The following is a 17467-nucleotide window of genomic DNA, read 5'->3' as shown; positions in this document are numbered from 1 at the left end:
AATTGGATTTAGGTGATGCATTTCTGTTAGGAATATCACGGAAGCATTTGTTCTTCTCACTGCATCCTATAAGGGAGTGCACAATTCCTATTTGTTACATTCCATGATCACTTACTTAGTTATGTCTACCAGATTTCTCTATTGTAAAATTACTCATTCTCTCTTTATGATCCGTATGTGGGGAGTGGTGCTTTCAGACTGTGTAATATCCTGTTTCTTATCAACCTCCCACCCACTAGTTTTAGCATCTATCTAGGCTTCTTGGCTGAATTAATTATTACTGTGACAGTTGCCAAATGGTGATCTTCTAATTCCTTCATTCCTTCTGCATTCATCAGTTGGCATTCTACTGCAAGGAATAGCTTCCTTCACTTCTTTTTTTATTCTTTTATTTATATGAGCATGGGTGCATGGATTTTGAAAACTATTTTCTGATTTATGGATATATTTTCTCATTTATTTATTTTTAGAGAGAGAGAGGCGGGGGGGTGGGGAGGGACAAAGAAAGAGGAAGAGAGAGAATGCCAAGCAGGCTCTGTGCTGTCAGCATAGAGCCCAATGCAGGGCTCCATCTCATGACATGGGAGATCATGACCTGAGCTGAAACCAAGAGTCAAATGCTTAAATGACTGAGCCACCCAGGCAACCCTGGATATTTTTAATGGATTATAGTCTTTTGTTATCATTACTTATTTTGATGCTTAAAATGTCCCAGACTTGGTCAGTGGGAGCCCCTTCAAATTGTCCTCCTCATTGTTTGAGCCCTTTATGGCAGAGATGTTCTAGATCCATCTTCACCCTGCTTGGACTCCAACAGTCTGAACCACACCATTGCTGCCACAGTCTCCCCCACATCCTCCTCTCCTCACCTGGGCTCTGAAATCCTGCCACTGCCTACCTGCTGGGACTCGATTCTTCAGGAAGGGAGAGAAGGAGCAAGAGTGACCTGGATGGATGGATGGACAGATGGATAGACAGATAGGCTGACTGACTTTCAAAAAAATGTTCTTCCCATAAAAATTGGGAAGTAAAAGACTATCTCACCAATCTTACAGGGAAACAGATATTTGGATAATCAGAAATGATAGATATGCCCCACATAATTTACTTATTTTAATTTTGGAATGTGTCTTAGTCCATTTGAACTGCTATAACAAAATATCAGAGACTAGGTAGTTTATAAACAATGGAAATTAATTTTTCATGATACAGAAGGCTGGAGAGTCCAAGATCAAGGCGCCAGCACGGTTGCTTTCTGGTGAGGGCTCTCCTCATGGTTCAGAGCAGGTATCTGCTCCCCATGTCCTCACCAGGTAAGAGGGGCTAGGGAGCTCTGTGGGGTCTCTTATATAAGGCACTAATCCTATTCATGAAACCTCTATCATCATGACTTATGTACCTCCCAAAGGCCCCACCTCCTAATACCATCATCTTTGGGGGGTTAGGATTGCAACATATGAATTTTGAGAGGACACATTGAGACCATAGTAGAATGATTCTGTTGTCTACTCATGTTTGAAAATGGGTCCACTTACTATTTTGAGAACTCAGGGCCGAAACCAACCTAAATTCTCCAGCTCTTTTAATCCCACTTCTGTTATATGGTCTCCCAGTCTGTCTTCCTAAGTCCACTATTTGGTATAATTTTAGAGTCAGGCTTAACAAGAAACCATATTCTTTATGCTTTTCCTACCAGCGTCTTCTGTTCTATGATGTGTAAGTAGATGCATGGTCTATAGATCATCTGGCCCTATATAGAGAAGTAAGTATATAGTAATTTCCTCCTCAGGAAGCCTTGTTGGGAGAGCTGGGTTGGGTTTTGTTTTTTGTTTTTTGTTTTTTGTTGTTTTTTTTTTTTGCTTTTTTTCTTTGATTGTTAGGCTCTCCCTATTGCCTTGTTCTCACTGGGGCTGATGTGCCTTCGGGTAAGGTGAGGAGAGAGAATCTTGATAGCAACAGGTAGGAGGTTTGCTTTATTAAGTGTGGAGGTGGGTGAGGTAGGGAAGTTCAGAAGTTAAGGAATCAGATCGAGACAGGTTGATTGGAATGAGGCAGCTACTCTGAGACGACTTTGCATAACAGAGCTGGTTGGTTAATATGTTTGTCTTTCTGTCCTAGTCTTTTAAGCCTTAAAAAAAAAAAAAAGGAGCTGCTTGAGATTGGAACTTTTTTTTAATGTGTTGCAATTAGGCACATGTCCAAATGAATCCTAGTTTCACTAAGCCTGCCCGTAGAAGACTACTGAATTCATTTGAAATCACTGAGTCATGAAGGTATAAATATATAGTGAGGGTTTACTAAACAAACCCTGATTTCAAGAATGTCAAATTTATGAAACTGAGCAATACTGTGGAATTAGGAAGTAATAAATTAGAAATATAAGTTTAAAGCACATAAACCATCTTCAATTTTCCTAACTTTAAGATGGCAAATAGTTATACTGTTTAACCAGTCATGAAATGAGCGAATCCTTCTTTACAAACTGAAAGAATTGTAGATTCTTTTGAACATTACAACTATTTTTAGAGACATTTTGTATCACAAATATATTAGTATATATTCTAAAGTGGTACTATGTTTTTTTTAAGAAGATATTGTAAAATTTATTAAATACACACCAGTGAACTTACCAATACAGCACTGAATACCATAAGATAAATAAAAATATTTTATCAGAAGTCCTTTGGAATCCCAGCTACCATTCCTATTTCATGCCATTATCTTAAACTCACTGTAATTACATAGAACCCAGTAAAAATCTCTTCTCTGATTTCAAAGTCACTATTGACTCTTTGTCCTTTTGGTTCTACCCTTAACAGACTGCTCAGAAGTGTTTCCAAGTATTTTACAGCTGGTCTACCTCTTGCTTCCTTGTTACAGAAATCTTGTCCAAACTTGACATCAGAGCTGTGCTTATTGATCTCTCCTTAAGCCTTTTGTTCAACCTCTTTCACCCAGTCCTAAGCGCTATGAATAAATTTATTTCCTTTGACCAATCATGGTGCATCCTCTTCAGCTTCCTTTACAACGTCCTTTTGACAATGCCACGTTTGCAGTAATGCATCAGTCAGAAAATAGCTATTTCCTAAGGGCCTACTATGTGCATTCTTGGTACCGGTCACCATGCTAAATGCTGGGAGTATTGTGACAAATAAAATAAACACATCACTGCCTTGGTGGAACTGTCAGTCTAGTGGGAACAACAGCTAATTAAACAAGTGAGTGTGTACAGTTAAATGATTGCAAATGTGTGAGGTGCTTTGGAGAGGAACAAGAACATACGGGAGTGTGGAAAGGGAGCGTGGGTTAGGGAGGTGGAAGCTGAGATGTGAAGACTGAATAAATATTAGCTTATTGAGGTGTGGGTTGAGAAGCATTTCAGGCAAGCAATGGTCTTTGCCCTTTTCATCATCACTTTTCACCCTATAATGAAGCAAATTCTCTTACTGTTATCCATGCCACTCATGGTCATGAATGCTTCTTCCTTCTTAATAGGCTTTTCCTTTTCACCTTTCTGGTTTTGTACTATTAGCCTGTTTTGGAGCTCCTGAGGTCCTAGTCTCAGGCTTTTAAAGTCTCATTTGCCCATTGCCTCCTCCCCTGTTACTCTCTTTTTTCCTTCCATTAACTCTGTTAATCTCATAGGTGGGATTTCTGTGGGAAAGCACAAGCCAGCAGTGAGCACCTTAGAAGTGATTTGTTAAAAAAAAAAATTTAAAAAAAAAAATTTAAAGGGGCGCCTGGGTGGCTCACTCGGTTAAGCATCTGACTTCAGCTCAGGTCACGATCTCGCGGTCCGTGAGTTCGAGCCCCGCGTCGGGCTCCGGGCTGATGGCTCAGAGCCTGGAGCCTGCTTCCGATTCTGTGTCTCCCTCTCTCTCTGCCCCTCCCCTGTTCATGCTCTGTCTCAAAAATAAATAAACGTTAAAAAAAAAAGTTAAAAAAAAAAAAAAAGAAGTGATTTGTTGACATTGAACCCCTTCCCCTGAACACCTGGATTTCATTGTCTACAACCTCCCCTCCTCATCCTAGTGACATCAGAGCTTAAGGTGATGGAAAAATGTCTGTTCCCTAAAGGAAGTTTCGGGTTTTTTTGTTTTGTTTTGTTTTGTTTTGTTTTGTTTTTGCTTTAGAGCATTAAAGGGTATGCACGTTAACTGTGAGGTTGTATAATCTATAATTGTGCTCTATCTGTATATCTGGTACTTTATATTTTAGGTTTCTTGATTCAAGTTACTCAAAAGTTTCTATTTTTATAACCAGCAGTTGAGATGTTTAAGTACAGCATATTGGTATTCCCCATCACTAACACTGTGTTGTTTACTGTGAGCACAGATAAGCTTGCAGGTACATGTCTACAGAAACAACTTCGTTGTACTAGTGCAGAGAGGCCAAAATGTGCTCTCCTGACACTGGTTCTTAGTTTTTACTGCAGTGCATTGGAATTGAACAGCTACTCAAACTGTTGCTTACAGCCAGGCCCTTTATTGAGCCATAACCAATTCTGTGGCAGAGAGACAGAAAACACAACTTCCTTCACTTGATTTTCCTTTTTTCTTTAAATATGTGAATTTATTAAAATAACAAGAATATGGAATAAAGATTTATATGAGAACACTTATTAAAATGAAACTAGAATAAATTATAAAATAGAGTATTAACCGGTAGGAGACATATCTTTAACTTCTATCACTTTATTGTTCTAAGAGGATAATCTATCTTATTTTTAAAATGTTTTATATTTAGGGGCACGTGGGTGGCTCAGTCAGTGAAGCGTCGCGATTTCAGCTCAGGTCATGATATCATTGTTTGTGGGATCGAGCCCCGTGTCGGACTGTGCGCTGGGCTGGACTCTGTGCTGAGCTCAGCGTGGAGCCTGCTTGGGATTCTCTCTCTGCCCCTTTCCTGCTCGCAGGTGTGCACACGCTCTCTCTCTCTCTCTCTCTCAAAATAAACATTTTTTTAAGTGTCTTATATTTAATTGTGGTAAAATACACATAAATTTTACCATCTTAACCATTTTTAAACATACAGTTCAGTAAAGTACATTCAGAGTGTTGTTACTCATTCTTTGCAAAACTCATACTCTCGTGCCTATTAAAACATCTTTCCATTCCTCCCTCCCTCCTGCCCTAGCAACCACCATTCTACTTTCTGCCTCTATGAATTTGACTATTCTAGGCACCTCATATAAAGGGAATCATACAGTATTTGTCTTTTTATGACTGATTTATTTCACTTAGCGTAATGTCTTGAAGGTTCATTCATGTTGCAGCATGTGTCAGAATTTCCTTCCTTCTGAGGCTCGATAATGTTCCATTGTGTGCATGCATCATATTTTGTTTATCCATTCATCTGTTGATGGATGCTTGGGCTATGTCCACCTTTTGGCTCCAGTGAATGCTGCTGTTCTAAACATGAGTGTACAGATACTTCTTCAAGACCCTGCTTTCAGTTCTTTTGAGAACTTACCTTATTGAGCCCCAACCTTAACACAGAGACACGTACTCTCTACATATTTAAACAATGTGGGGAGGAAGGAGAGGAGGAGGGAGGGGACAGTCATTCCAAAAATTAAGCAGATGGTAATCTGTCAGCCATCTAAGGTTATCTAAGTCTGTTTCAGTGTTTCTCCAAGTGTTATTCATGAACTACCTGCATTAGAATCTCCTGGAACGCTTGCTAAAACTTTTGACTCTTAAGTGTTTCACCAGAGTTCACAAGTCTGAATGTCTTGTGAGACTCAGGAATTTGCACCCCCGGTGATCCTTACACACACTGAAATGTGAGACGTACTGCCCCACTGGGAGGGAGATGTCTCAGAATTTACCTGTGTTAATGCATGTCAAGGCTCTGCTCTCTGCCTGACTGTGGGGCACATTGATCCCTGGCTATCCCATGATGCACTTTCTTTTCCACTCTGTTTATATATTTAAATAAATAAATGCACTTTCTTTTCCACTGTGTGTGTGTGTGTGTGTATGTATATATATATATATATATATATATATATATATATATATATATTATATAAGTTTTATAAATATAGCAAAAGGATGGCCAGGCCTGAGCTGGCAACCCTAAACTTTGATCTGGGCCCTTTTTCATTCAAGGCCCTTCTTCCTCAGGATGCTAAGTGGCTATTCACTGTGGCTGTCCGCCTGCTTCAGTAAGGGGCCAGTAAACAGGTGAGGACTTCCTCAGGCCTTGTGGTGTCTAGGTTTACCTGTGTTCTTAAAGGGACCACTTCTTTTTTTTTCTTATGTGAATATTTTAAAGATAGCACAGTATATTGTGATCCTCAGGATAGTGATTTCACACATTTATGTTGTATAACCAAATGACAAGTGTGACATCTTCAATAAAACCAACCAGGTTCTTCTGCATTTTGAAATCAAACTCTAGGTCTTTATCCAGTTACCACATCATGCCACCTCATCCTATCTGCCATGTGTAGCTTTGCTTCTAATTGTGATCTGTGATTTGCAAGTGATTCATTTCTTTTAATACCAGCTTTTCTTCAAATAATGTGGATGTATTTTCAGAAATATTGTCTTCAGACTTTTGTGTAAGTGATATAAGACCATGTTTAATATTTGACTAATGATACTGATGAATATATACATATATACACACACATATATGTATATGTACATATATATGTGTGTGTGTGCATATGTATGTATATGTGTATATATATATATAATGAAAGGCACGGTCACTGTAGTGGGGGAAAAGCCCTATTAATGAAATTTGGTTTTGTTACAGCTGGCCACCTTTTTCACAGGGTGCTCCGTGAAACTTTCTATTCCTTAACAACTGGGGACTCCCATAATTTTTAGTTTTTGGCTTGTTTCTACAGCCAGTTTTTGTGATTTGCATTTGCTGGGGTTGTAATCCCTTCCAGAATGTAAATGCTGTGAGCCTGGGGAAAGGACTGCACTAGTTCACATGGTGGCCAGCATGATATATGTACACAGCATGTGTTTAACAAATATTTCTTGATTGAATGAAACTTGAAGCTGATTAAATTTCATATACCGGTCTTATTGTTTCTGCTAGAAAGTTTCTTTGCAGTTTTCTATTAGACTAAAACCCTTCTATCAGTCTGAGAACTCCATTTCAAGAGATTGAGAAGCTTACCAATCTAATATCTCTGATTGGGCCAATTGATGCTACGTTTGAAACATACATTGGATCTCATGGGATCACTTATTTTTCTATGTTGAAAACGGACTGTAGAGAACCCCTGACATCCACCAGTAATTTCACAAATTTATTCTGTTGGTTGGTAAGGAGACTGAACACTCTGACTGTGAGTGACATGATGTCAATATGTCTCCTACCTAGGGTGCATTATTAGTGATAGATCAATGCCATCATTTTACCTACAACAGGCATCGCATTTGAGTCTGTGTCTCAGGATACCAGATAACCTAGTAGAGTGAGCCTACCCTTTTCTATTTACAAATTTTGGCCTCAGGCCATACACACTGAAAATCCTTTTTGTGTCAGTCTTGTTTGTTTTCACAGAGCCTATAGAACCTGTTGTCAGTGGAAGGCTCAGAGCAGCCCTTTGTAGAGCTTTCTTTCAACATTTTGCCATCCAGAGTCAGGAATGGTCAGCCGAACTTACTCTTGTAGTATATAAGTATATTCACATTGAGGAAAGAGAGTAATAAAAATCCTTTGAAGGCAGATTTGTACAGCATAATGCAATACTGTACAAAATTAATTGGGGGTGGGGTGGGGTGGGGCTTTTGCATCTCTAGTCTTCCAGTCCAAAGGTAAGAATACCTGGGTTTAACTGTTGAACATAGTGTTACAGCTTAATTGATGTTTCTGGTTGCTTTGAGATCTTCCAGAAAAATTATTACCCATAGCTACAACATAACAAGACTCAGACCTAAAGATATCTGTGACATCCCAGGAAAAGTTAATTAAGAGCAGGCCAGTAGGACTGATCAGTGGGTCCGACCTCAGATTTGCTGATATTTTTACTTCCCTGAGTATTTCAGTACTCAGTGTGACCCTAAGTTCTTAAAGTAGTAAGCAAGGTTTTAGCTGTGTGATTTTAATGGCAGTCAGAAGATTAAAATCTAACATGATGCCTAAAAGTTGTATACAAATATATATTAAGTTCCACACTAATGTTGTAAAAAGATTGTTCTGTTGAACCCTTAATTTTTTTTCATATTTTAACAAGCATTCGGGGGTGCCTGGGTGGCTGAGTCAGTTAAGCATTTGACTTTAGACCCGTCATGATCTCACAGTTGGTGGGTTCGAGCCCTGCTTAGAGTCCTGTGCTGACAGCTCTGAGCCTGAAGCCTGCTTTGGATTCTGTGTCTCCCTTTCCCTCCCTTGCTCATGCTCTGTCTCTCTCTCCAAAATAAATAAACATTTTTTAAAAATTTATTTTAACAAGCATTTAGAATTCATTCTTTTTATCAGCCATTACTGTGTGTGTCGAACTTTCTTACCTGTTCCCCTCACCACACCCTCCACAGTCAAATAAACAGATGTTTATTGACTTCTGTTATCAGAATGATGCCACTGTATCAGTTGCATCCTGTCCTTAGTGAATTTGGGGCATAATAATTTCGGTAATATGTTCTTGGTGTCCTCTTAATTTGCTCTTCTTTAATTCCTAGTCAGCTTGAACCCTTTGCCATTTTGGTTTGCTAACTTCCCTCTGTGGCTTAGCCGATTGCTCTTCTTGATTCTTTCCCCCCCCCCCCCCCCCCCCCCCCCGCCTTGGGGTTAGAACAGTTGTCATCAGAATACAGCAGTGGGCTCCTGGGCAGGGCATGTCTTGAGCAATTAGTACTTGTGCTTTCTTCCATTCTTCATTATAATGGAAAACAAGGAGCAAAAGGATAGTATTGGAAAACATGGAAGGGAAAACTAATCCAAACTGGAGGAGACTCCAGTGTGAAGTGTATTAGGCAGAGTTGGAGAACTCAAGTTTTGATAAGTAATGGGAGGCAGCGTGAGATTATGTAATGATCTGGCATTGTCAGTGGACTTGGATTCCAACACTGGGCCTGCCATTCTTATGTGGATATAATAAAGCCTACCTCACAACACTGCCAAGAGCACTAAATGAGATTACACATGAGGCTTCTCCTATCCTCTCTCCTCTGGGGCGGGCAACAGCAACAGCTATGTGACAAGGGCAGAAGCACAGAGGACTATGCTTAAGACGAAACCTTTATCTTCTCCAACTCTACTCCCCGCCCTGGCTTCTTTGCAGTTAGCATTTAACATGTTCTCTCGTTTTCATCTTTGTAGCAGCCTTATTATGTATCATTATTCCCATTTTTCTGATGAGGAAATTGAGGCTCTGAGAAGCTAAGTACCTTGCACAAGGTCATGGATTTGGTAAAGGATTAGGGTCGAGTTCTGTCAGATTCCAAAGCCATTCCCTTGACACACCGGGCTGCCTCATATAATGAGTGTGTGACTGAAGAATGAAAAGGAGCTAATGGAGTGGCCATTCCACTGTTCTTTCCACTACTTCACTTGGTGAATGACTAATAAGCAAACACTCCCAGAGGGTATTTGCATTTTAAAAGAGGAGCTCATTAACCCTAATGAATCTCTAATTGGCGGAATATGTGGGGGAGATATTTCTGATCACTGGGGCTTTCTCCTGTGTCTTCAAGGTGCCTGGCTCTCCTGTTCTCCTCTATGGATTATCAACTCTTCTGGAATCAGAAGTATGTAGTAGAATGCAGACACATCCTGCTAGTCCGCCCCAAATGCCATTGGATAAACTGACAAGGGGGTTGTGAAAAGATAGAGAAAAGAAAATAAGTGTAGGTTAGCACTGTGGAAAATGACTCTTCGAAAGCTGAATAACAAGTTTGGCAATTTTGAGGGTCTACTGAAGAGTCAGGTAAGAATGATATATTCCCTAACCAATTTTAACTTTAGAAATGTTCTATCAGCATTTCCCATGGTGTGTTCATAGACCCCTGTGAAATGTTTAATAGGTATCAGTGAATACAATGCTCCATAGTCAAATACATTGTGAAAAAAAGTTGTAAAGTTCTTTACTGAAGAATTTCTCACAGGCTTTAATATGTTAAAGTGCATTGGAAATCAACTGGAAGGGAACACATTCTGCAGATTTTTCTCATACTTTTGACCATAGAAATATTTCTTCCATGTGAACCCCTCGAAACTAGTGTTTTGTAGACTGCATTCTCAGATAAGCAGTTCTAGATAATTCTTTTCTGGTTAAAAGAAAGAAAATAGTTTTCTGTATTCACAGCTTTTCATATTTAGGTAGGCTCCAGCCCTGTCCTCATCAGCCCATTCCCAGTCCTGTTAGACCCTAGGGTCTTGCAGCGGGTACACCTCTCTTCTTCAGATAAGATCTAACCAATTGAGGGGGGCAAACCCCAACAAGTAGAGACCAAATTCTCACTTTTATTGCCTATTGAGCTGATGTTAAAGATCTGTCAAGGACCAGATAGGTTTCTGAACCCCAAAAATTAGCTTGAGCCCCATCCAGTTGCAGGAAATGCTGGGCTGGAGCAGGTTTCCCCAGGTGGGAGGAGGTCCCTGTGGAGGGTCAGAGCAGACAGAACCACATGCTGCCTGGAGTCCTCTCATTCTCAACAGAAGGGGAAGAGGAATGGGCAGAATCACATGCACAAGGTCCCCAAATTACCAAGCGATGGATGGGATGGTGGAGGGAGGCCTGGGGTTAATGTTACTAGATTTTCTTCCACATTGAAGGAGGCCTAAGAGTAAGGATACTCCCCCACCCCCTCTCCTGCCAAAACAAGTGTCCTCTGGGTAACCCAAATAGGCATTGGGGTTCCCCTTCCGTCACTGGGGATTTCTCTCCTTTTATCCTTCTCTTTATACCTAGTGCTCACTCTTGACCACCATTTCTCCTCTCCTTTGACCCAATTCACCCAGTAGAATAGGATCATGATGATACCCTAATGACCATCCCCTGTCTCCTCCTATAACTAAAACCCAATTCAGCTTTTTATCCTAGAAAAGATAGAATACATATAGTCTCTAAAATAGGGATCTGGAGGGACACCTGGCTCAGTTGGTAGAGCCTGCAACTCTTGAGCTCAGGGTCATGAGTTCGAGGCCCATGTTGGGCATTGAGATTATTTAATAAAAAAATAAATAAAAATAATAAACCCCCAGAGATTAGGAAACTACAGCTTGAAACTTGTTTTTTTTTTTTTTTTTTTTTTTAATTTTTTTTTTTTCAACGTTTTTTATTTTTTATTTTTGGGACAGAGAGAGACAGAGCATGAACGGGGGAGGGGCAGAGAGAGAGGGAGACACAGAATCGGAAACAGGCTCCAGGCTCCGAGCCATCAGCCCAGAGCCGGACGCGGGGCTCGAACTCACGGACCGCGAGATCGTGACGTGGCTGAAGTCGGACGCTTAACCGACTGCACCACCCAGGCGCCCCGAAACTTGTTTTTGTAAATAAAATTTTATTGGAACATAGCCACATTTGTTACTTTATATATTTTCTCTGACAGTTCTCAGCCACAAGGGTAGAGTTGAGAATTTTGTGACAGAAACAGTAGGGCCCACAAAGTCTAAAATGTTTGCTGTCTAGGACTTTAAGTGGAAAAACTTACCAATATCTAATCTAAAATATGGATGATTTTCACTTCAGCCCTTTGAGTTCCAAAAGGGCTTCCTTAGTGTGTATATTTAGGCTTTATTGTTTATTCTAAATAACAACTACATTTTAAACCAAGGAAATTGCATGGTTGTAGTATAAGAGGGATTTTGCCTTTTGTGAAAGTGTTTCCAGCCTTAGAAACTTCTGGAAAAACATCAGGGGGACTGTGTTTGCTTTGAAGGATGGGAAGGAAGGAGAGAGACATCATCAATGGAAAGGGAAGAGAACAGATAATCTATGGGGCTTATGGAAGAAGAAAAGAGTAGAGAGAAGTGTTTAGGGGCCCAGCGGGTTGGATCAGTCCAAGATCCTGTGTTCAAAGCTCCCTTTCACATCCTTGGGCTCTTCTCTTCACTGTTCTTTAACTCAGATTTGATTCCTCCCACCTTGGCCCACATTCATTGGAACCTTCCACCAGACCACAGAAACTCTAGAGGTGTCAGAAGGATTCTAAGTCCCACTGTGACTGCCTTCTACTTGGGAGACTTTGGGCAAGTCACTGAGTGCCTCTGCCCCTTAGGGTTCATTCTCCCTAAACTGGGGAGACAGGGTGGATGGGGAGGATGTCTTACTTCACCATAGTGAGAATCAAATGCGGTGCTGTAAAAAAACAAAACAAACAAAAAAAAACTTGGAAATGTAGAGTTCTGTGAACATGTTGGTTGTTCTTTTTAAACAGCTGACTAGCAAATGAAAACTTGTAATCTATCCAGTGTATCAATTAGTTAACTGACAACTTGAAAAATAAAGTACCTTATATCCCATTTGTCACATGCATCTTTATTTATTGTTGAAGTATCTAACTTTCATGTAGGTTATAAAAAATTAGAGAAAATAACTGAATTTTTCTCATGATAAAATTCTTCAATGAGAAGAAAAAAACCTTCAAAAATCATATTTCATTGTGACCTGTTTTCCATTTGTTTGTGTAGTTTTCATTCTGTGCCTTTGTTTATAGAGAATAATCTTGCAGATGGCATTTTTCCTTGTAATCAGTTATTGTCCTATCTGAGTCATCGCCAGACATGGCATTTCAGTAAATAGTGATTCTACAATCGCTTCCAGGCAGATGTGTTGTGTGATGTCAGGAACACTGACTGATAACCTTTCTGGTTATTCAAGCAGTAGGGAGAAATGGAGAAAGCTTTGTGCAGATACCCAGCTTGAAGTCAGAAAATGGCAAAGGAAGTACAGACTTTGTGTCAAATGATTTTAGCCAAAAAGTGTTTGTGTGGCTATGGGATAGAGCAGTAGTCATTTTAAAAGGGAAAAACTCTTGCGTAAATGACCTTTAATATTGGACGATGCATATAATAAGCGTCAGGCATGTGAGTTATTAAACATACTTTGACCTTAATGTGCAGACCTTTGCATTACCTTTGCTACTTCACGCCGCTAGCCAAGGAAATGAAACTCCCCTTGCATTGGTTTTGCCACCTATAAACTGGAGGTTGATTATCTTGTCCCTAACTTTCAGAGAGAAGATAGATTTCTGAAAAGAAAGCTCTTCGAGATAAATGGTCAGTTTAAACAATCACTTGAAAAACCAATCAAAATGGTTTGACATGCTAGGTCACAAAAGTAGGTTGATGTAATTGGTCACTTAATAGCTATTATCTTTATTATCCAATAGATACAACCCAAAAGTTCCTAATGCTTTGGTTTCAGTAGTATTTTTTATTTATAAATCGTTGTTTTTAAAATCTAATAACTTATACCACAATTACAGATCCCTAGAAGCAATACACTGTAGTGGTATTTAATACCGTTGTCTTTGAGGTGAGCATCTGACTCCCGATTTTGGCTCCAGTCATGATCTCACAGTTGAGGAGATCAAGCCCCACATCAGGCTCTGTGCTGACAGGGTGGAGCCTGCTTGGGATTCTCTCTCTCCCTCTCTGTCTGCCTCCCCAGCTGTGCTCACGTGCTTGGGATCTGTCTCTCAAAATACATAAACTTTTTAAAAAATGTTTAAAAAATTACAGTTGCCTTTTAAGTTTCACGAATATGTGTAGAAGGACCTTAACTGTATGCTCAAATATAGCTTTTATCACATGCCACCTAATATTTTATCTCAGTTTTATGGACTAGAAACTATAAGGAGAAGTTCACTAATTTATTCAGCTAGTATTTATTGAATACCTATTATGTGCTAGGTCTTGCCCAATGATAATGTTGCACATAGCTGAGAACGGAGCTTATAAACTGGAATATGCATCGATATGCTTGCATTTTAAACATTTGGTGGGGAGGACAGATACTTTATCTTAAGTAAATAAAATACCAATTTAATGCTTCACGATGTTAGAATTTAACAGGCTAATTCTTTTTTTTTTTTTATTTTTTTTATTTTTTTTTATTTTTTAATATATGAAATTTACTGTCAAATTGGTTTCCATACAACACCCAGTGCTCATCCCAAAAGGTGCCCTCCTCAATACCCATCACCCACCCTGCCCTCCCTCCCACCCCCCATCAACCCTCAGTTTGTTCTCAGTTTTTAACAGTCTCTTATGCTTTGGCTCTCTCCCACTCTAACCTCTTTTCTTTTTTTTTTTCTTCCCCTCCCCCATGGGTTTCTGTTACGTTTCTCAGGATCCACATAAGAGTGAAACCATATGGTATCTGTCTTTCTCTGTATGGCTTATTTCACTTAGCATCACACTCTCCAGTTCCATCCACGTTGCTACAAAAGGCCATATTTCATTCTTTCTCATTGCCACGTAGTATTCCATTGTGTATATAAACCACAATTTCTTTATCCATTCATCAGTTGATGGACATTTAGGCTCTTTCCATACTTTGGCGATTGTTGAGAGTGCTGCTATAAACATTGGGGTACAAGTGCCCCTATGCATCAGTACTCCTGTATCCCTTGGATAAATTCCTAGCAGTGCTATTGCTGGGTCATAGGGTAGGTCTATTTTTAATTTTCTGAGGAACCTCCACACTGCTTTCCAGAGCGGCTGCACCAATTTGCATTCCCACCAAGAGTGCAAGAGGGTTCCCGTCTCTCCACATCCTCTCCAGCATCTATAGTCTCCTGATTTCTTCATTTTGGCCACTCTGACTGGCGTGAGGTGGTATCTGAGTGTGGTTTTGATTTGTATTTCCCTGATGAGGAGCGACGTTGAACACCTTTTCATGTGCCTAACAGGCTAATTCTTTAAAATTTCAGTGAGGCTCTTCCCTGATTATCGCCATTGGTATGCTAAACTTTTGTGTTTCATAAAAAAAAAAAATACTTATGCTCAGCCAGGACTTGCATACTTTGTTATCTCCAATCAAGACTTGTGACCTTCCTTATTAACAAATTCTTAACCTTTAATGTTGGCCACATCATCATCTATGAATCTTACAATCTTCCTTGTTGTGGGCATTCCTGAGCTGGCTTAATTTTACAGGAAGAGCAGTTTACAAATTATTAAACCAACCTCTCACTTTGCCTTAAATAAGTAGGCTAATTGTTTCTTTCCCTACCATGTTTTAATCACAGATCATTAGATATAGTTAATATATTAAAATAAGTCATTAATAAATTAAATTATGCTTATACTTAACCTATGTTTGTGTCTGTCCTATGTCCATGGAGCCAGCCTATTACCAACTTCATTTTGTAATATAAGCCACCCAGGCATCAGCCTTAGGAATCAAAGTATTAACTGAAGGCTAATTTATGAATTTGTTCATTGTTCTTTCCTTCTGTGAAGATTGTGTAACATTTGGTTAATTATTACATGCAAATATCCATATCTACTTGGAGGCAAATCTACAGACACACAAGTAAACACTTATAGTTACCCTTATTTAAAAAAAAAAAACTAATATGGAGGGCAGTTCCTATTATAGAGACTTTTAATTTGAAAGTAACTTGCCTTATTTTCCTTAAGTCATAAACTCTCCTCACTTATTTGAAATATGACTTGATTTACAAAATACGAATTCACTTGATTTTTCCAGAGTAAACCTATATCAAAGCAGGATACATCTCTGGATCTCTGGTTTACATTGTTTATATATGTGTGTGTGTGTGTGTGTGTGTGTGTGTGTGTGCATGTGTGTATATATGGATGATTTCTGAAACCTCTATAAAATTACTGTGCTTAAAAATTAAGTTACTTTGAAACAAAGGAAACAGTGGTTGCTTCCATAGTGTGAAACATATGGCAACAAAAGATATTTTAAATAAATTGAAGACACTTGGCCTCAATGGTGTGGTAAAGGTGTTTTGTTTTTTTTCTTTTTTTCTTTTCACTTCATAGGAGATACGGCACATGAGCAAAGAATGGCAGCAAGAGGTAAAACTTCAGAAGAAGAAGGCAACCAACCTTTGGAGGTAAGTGAAACTCAGTAAGCCCTTTTGGGGCAAAACTCAACAAGTCACTCTGATTATATATTCCTCTGAGGATAAATAGTAACTTCTACTCTTGCTACATAGGTGCCAAGTACAAAGAAGACAGGTGATTTCACCAGTGCTAAGCTTTTCCTAGTGCTGGATATGGAATCTTTCAGTTGAAAAAAGAGGAAGAGAGCACTTAAGTTAGAACATATGAACTATTTTTGAGTGATTATTTTCTAATACATTCGAATTAATAGGTAATACCTGAACCTATAAAGACAGGTTTGCAAATAACCTATTTAGAACTGTATTACATTACCATTTCCAGCATCAAAGTATATTCCTTGACAGTGTTCAGTAGAAAGACTAGGGTATTGGTTCTTTTCCACATGAGAAAATTATTTTTTCCTTGTGGGTACTTCAAAATGTAATTCAGATCCTTTTCATATACTGTGTAGAAACATCCTAACATTCTTTAATCACTAACATAATCATTTTTAAGATTTAGGGGGAATGTTAATTATTTGGTAGAAGACATACCCATGAATTTTGGAACTTTCTACATGGTGACATACCCCTACTTAATTCTTCCTGTGGTACAGGAGGGTGTTGCTGCATACAGCTGGAGGGAGGTCGGGGACCTGGCCTGTTTGGTTCATCACCGTAGTCCCAAAGCCTAGCACAGGATAGGTAGTCAAAAAGATTTGTTAAATGAATGCATGAATAAAATCTTGATCAGTCAACATGAATCTTACCCAGTCTCGTGGTTTTAACTTACGTGAAGACTGATGACTCCCCAAGTAAATCTCCATGAGACCTCTCCCATGAGCTCCAGACTATATCCAACCGCCTATGTACCATTTCACTTACAAGTTTCTAGGCAGTTCAGGCTTTACGTGACCAAAGAAGAAATACTGATTCCTGATGTGGGTTCAAGCCCCGCATCAAGCTCTATGGTAACAGCTCAGAACCTGGAGCCTGCTTTGGATTCCGTGTCTCCCTCTCTCTGTGCCCCTCCCCAGCTCCTGCTCTCTGTCTCTCAAAAAATAAATAAACGTTAAAAAACATTACAATCAAAGCCCCTAATGTACCCCTGCCTCTCTCTTCCTCACGCTCCACATGCAGCCCATCAGTAAGCCTGGTCATCTCTCCCTCTACCTACCTGTGAAATCTGACTCCTTCTCAGCACCGACACCGTTAGAACTCGGGTGTGAGCCACCACTCTCACCAGGACTCTCCTTAAGTCCATTCTCCACACAGCAGATGGAAATATGAATGAGATCACATCACTCTTTGGCTTAAAACCTGCTGTCTGCCCACTGTAACTAGAACACATGCTGTATATTATGGCGGGCTACCAGGAGCAACACGTGCTCTCTCATCCCCATCCTCTCCACACCCCCAAACACCAACCCCACCTACCAGCTGCTGTTCTGTCCCCTGGTCATGTTAAGCTC

At 39.6% G+C, this 17467-nt stretch overlaps 1 protein-coding gene and 1 long non-coding RNA gene across 2 annotated transcripts in view; one reads left to right on the top strand and one right to left on the bottom strand.

Moving 5' to 3' along the window:
* The window catches only part of UMAD1 (UBAP1-MVB12-associated (UMA) domain containing 1), a 221022-nt gene that overhangs the window by 128311 nt on the left and 75244 nt on the right, over positions 1-17467 (top strand). Inside the window, exon 3 of the mRNA XM_058728726.1 lies at positions 15934-16007. Coding sequence (XP_058584709.1) covers positions 15934-16007 — 74 coding nt within the window. The remainder of the gene's footprint in view (positions 1-15933; positions 16008-17467) is intronic.
* The window catches only part of LOC131510981 (uncharacterized), a 60548-nt gene that overhangs the window by 26801 nt on the left and 16280 nt on the right, over positions 1-17467 (bottom strand). The window lies entirely within an intron of this gene.

The sequence above is a fragment of the Neofelis nebulosa genome, chromosome 4 (assembly GCF_028018385.1).
Source record: "Neofelis nebulosa isolate mNeoNeb1 chromosome 4, mNeoNeb1.pri, whole genome shotgun sequence".
NCBI lineage: Eukaryota > Metazoa > Chordata > Mammalia > Carnivora > Felidae > Neofelis > Neofelis nebulosa.
This window is presented reverse-complemented; position numbering and strand designations above follow the sequence as displayed.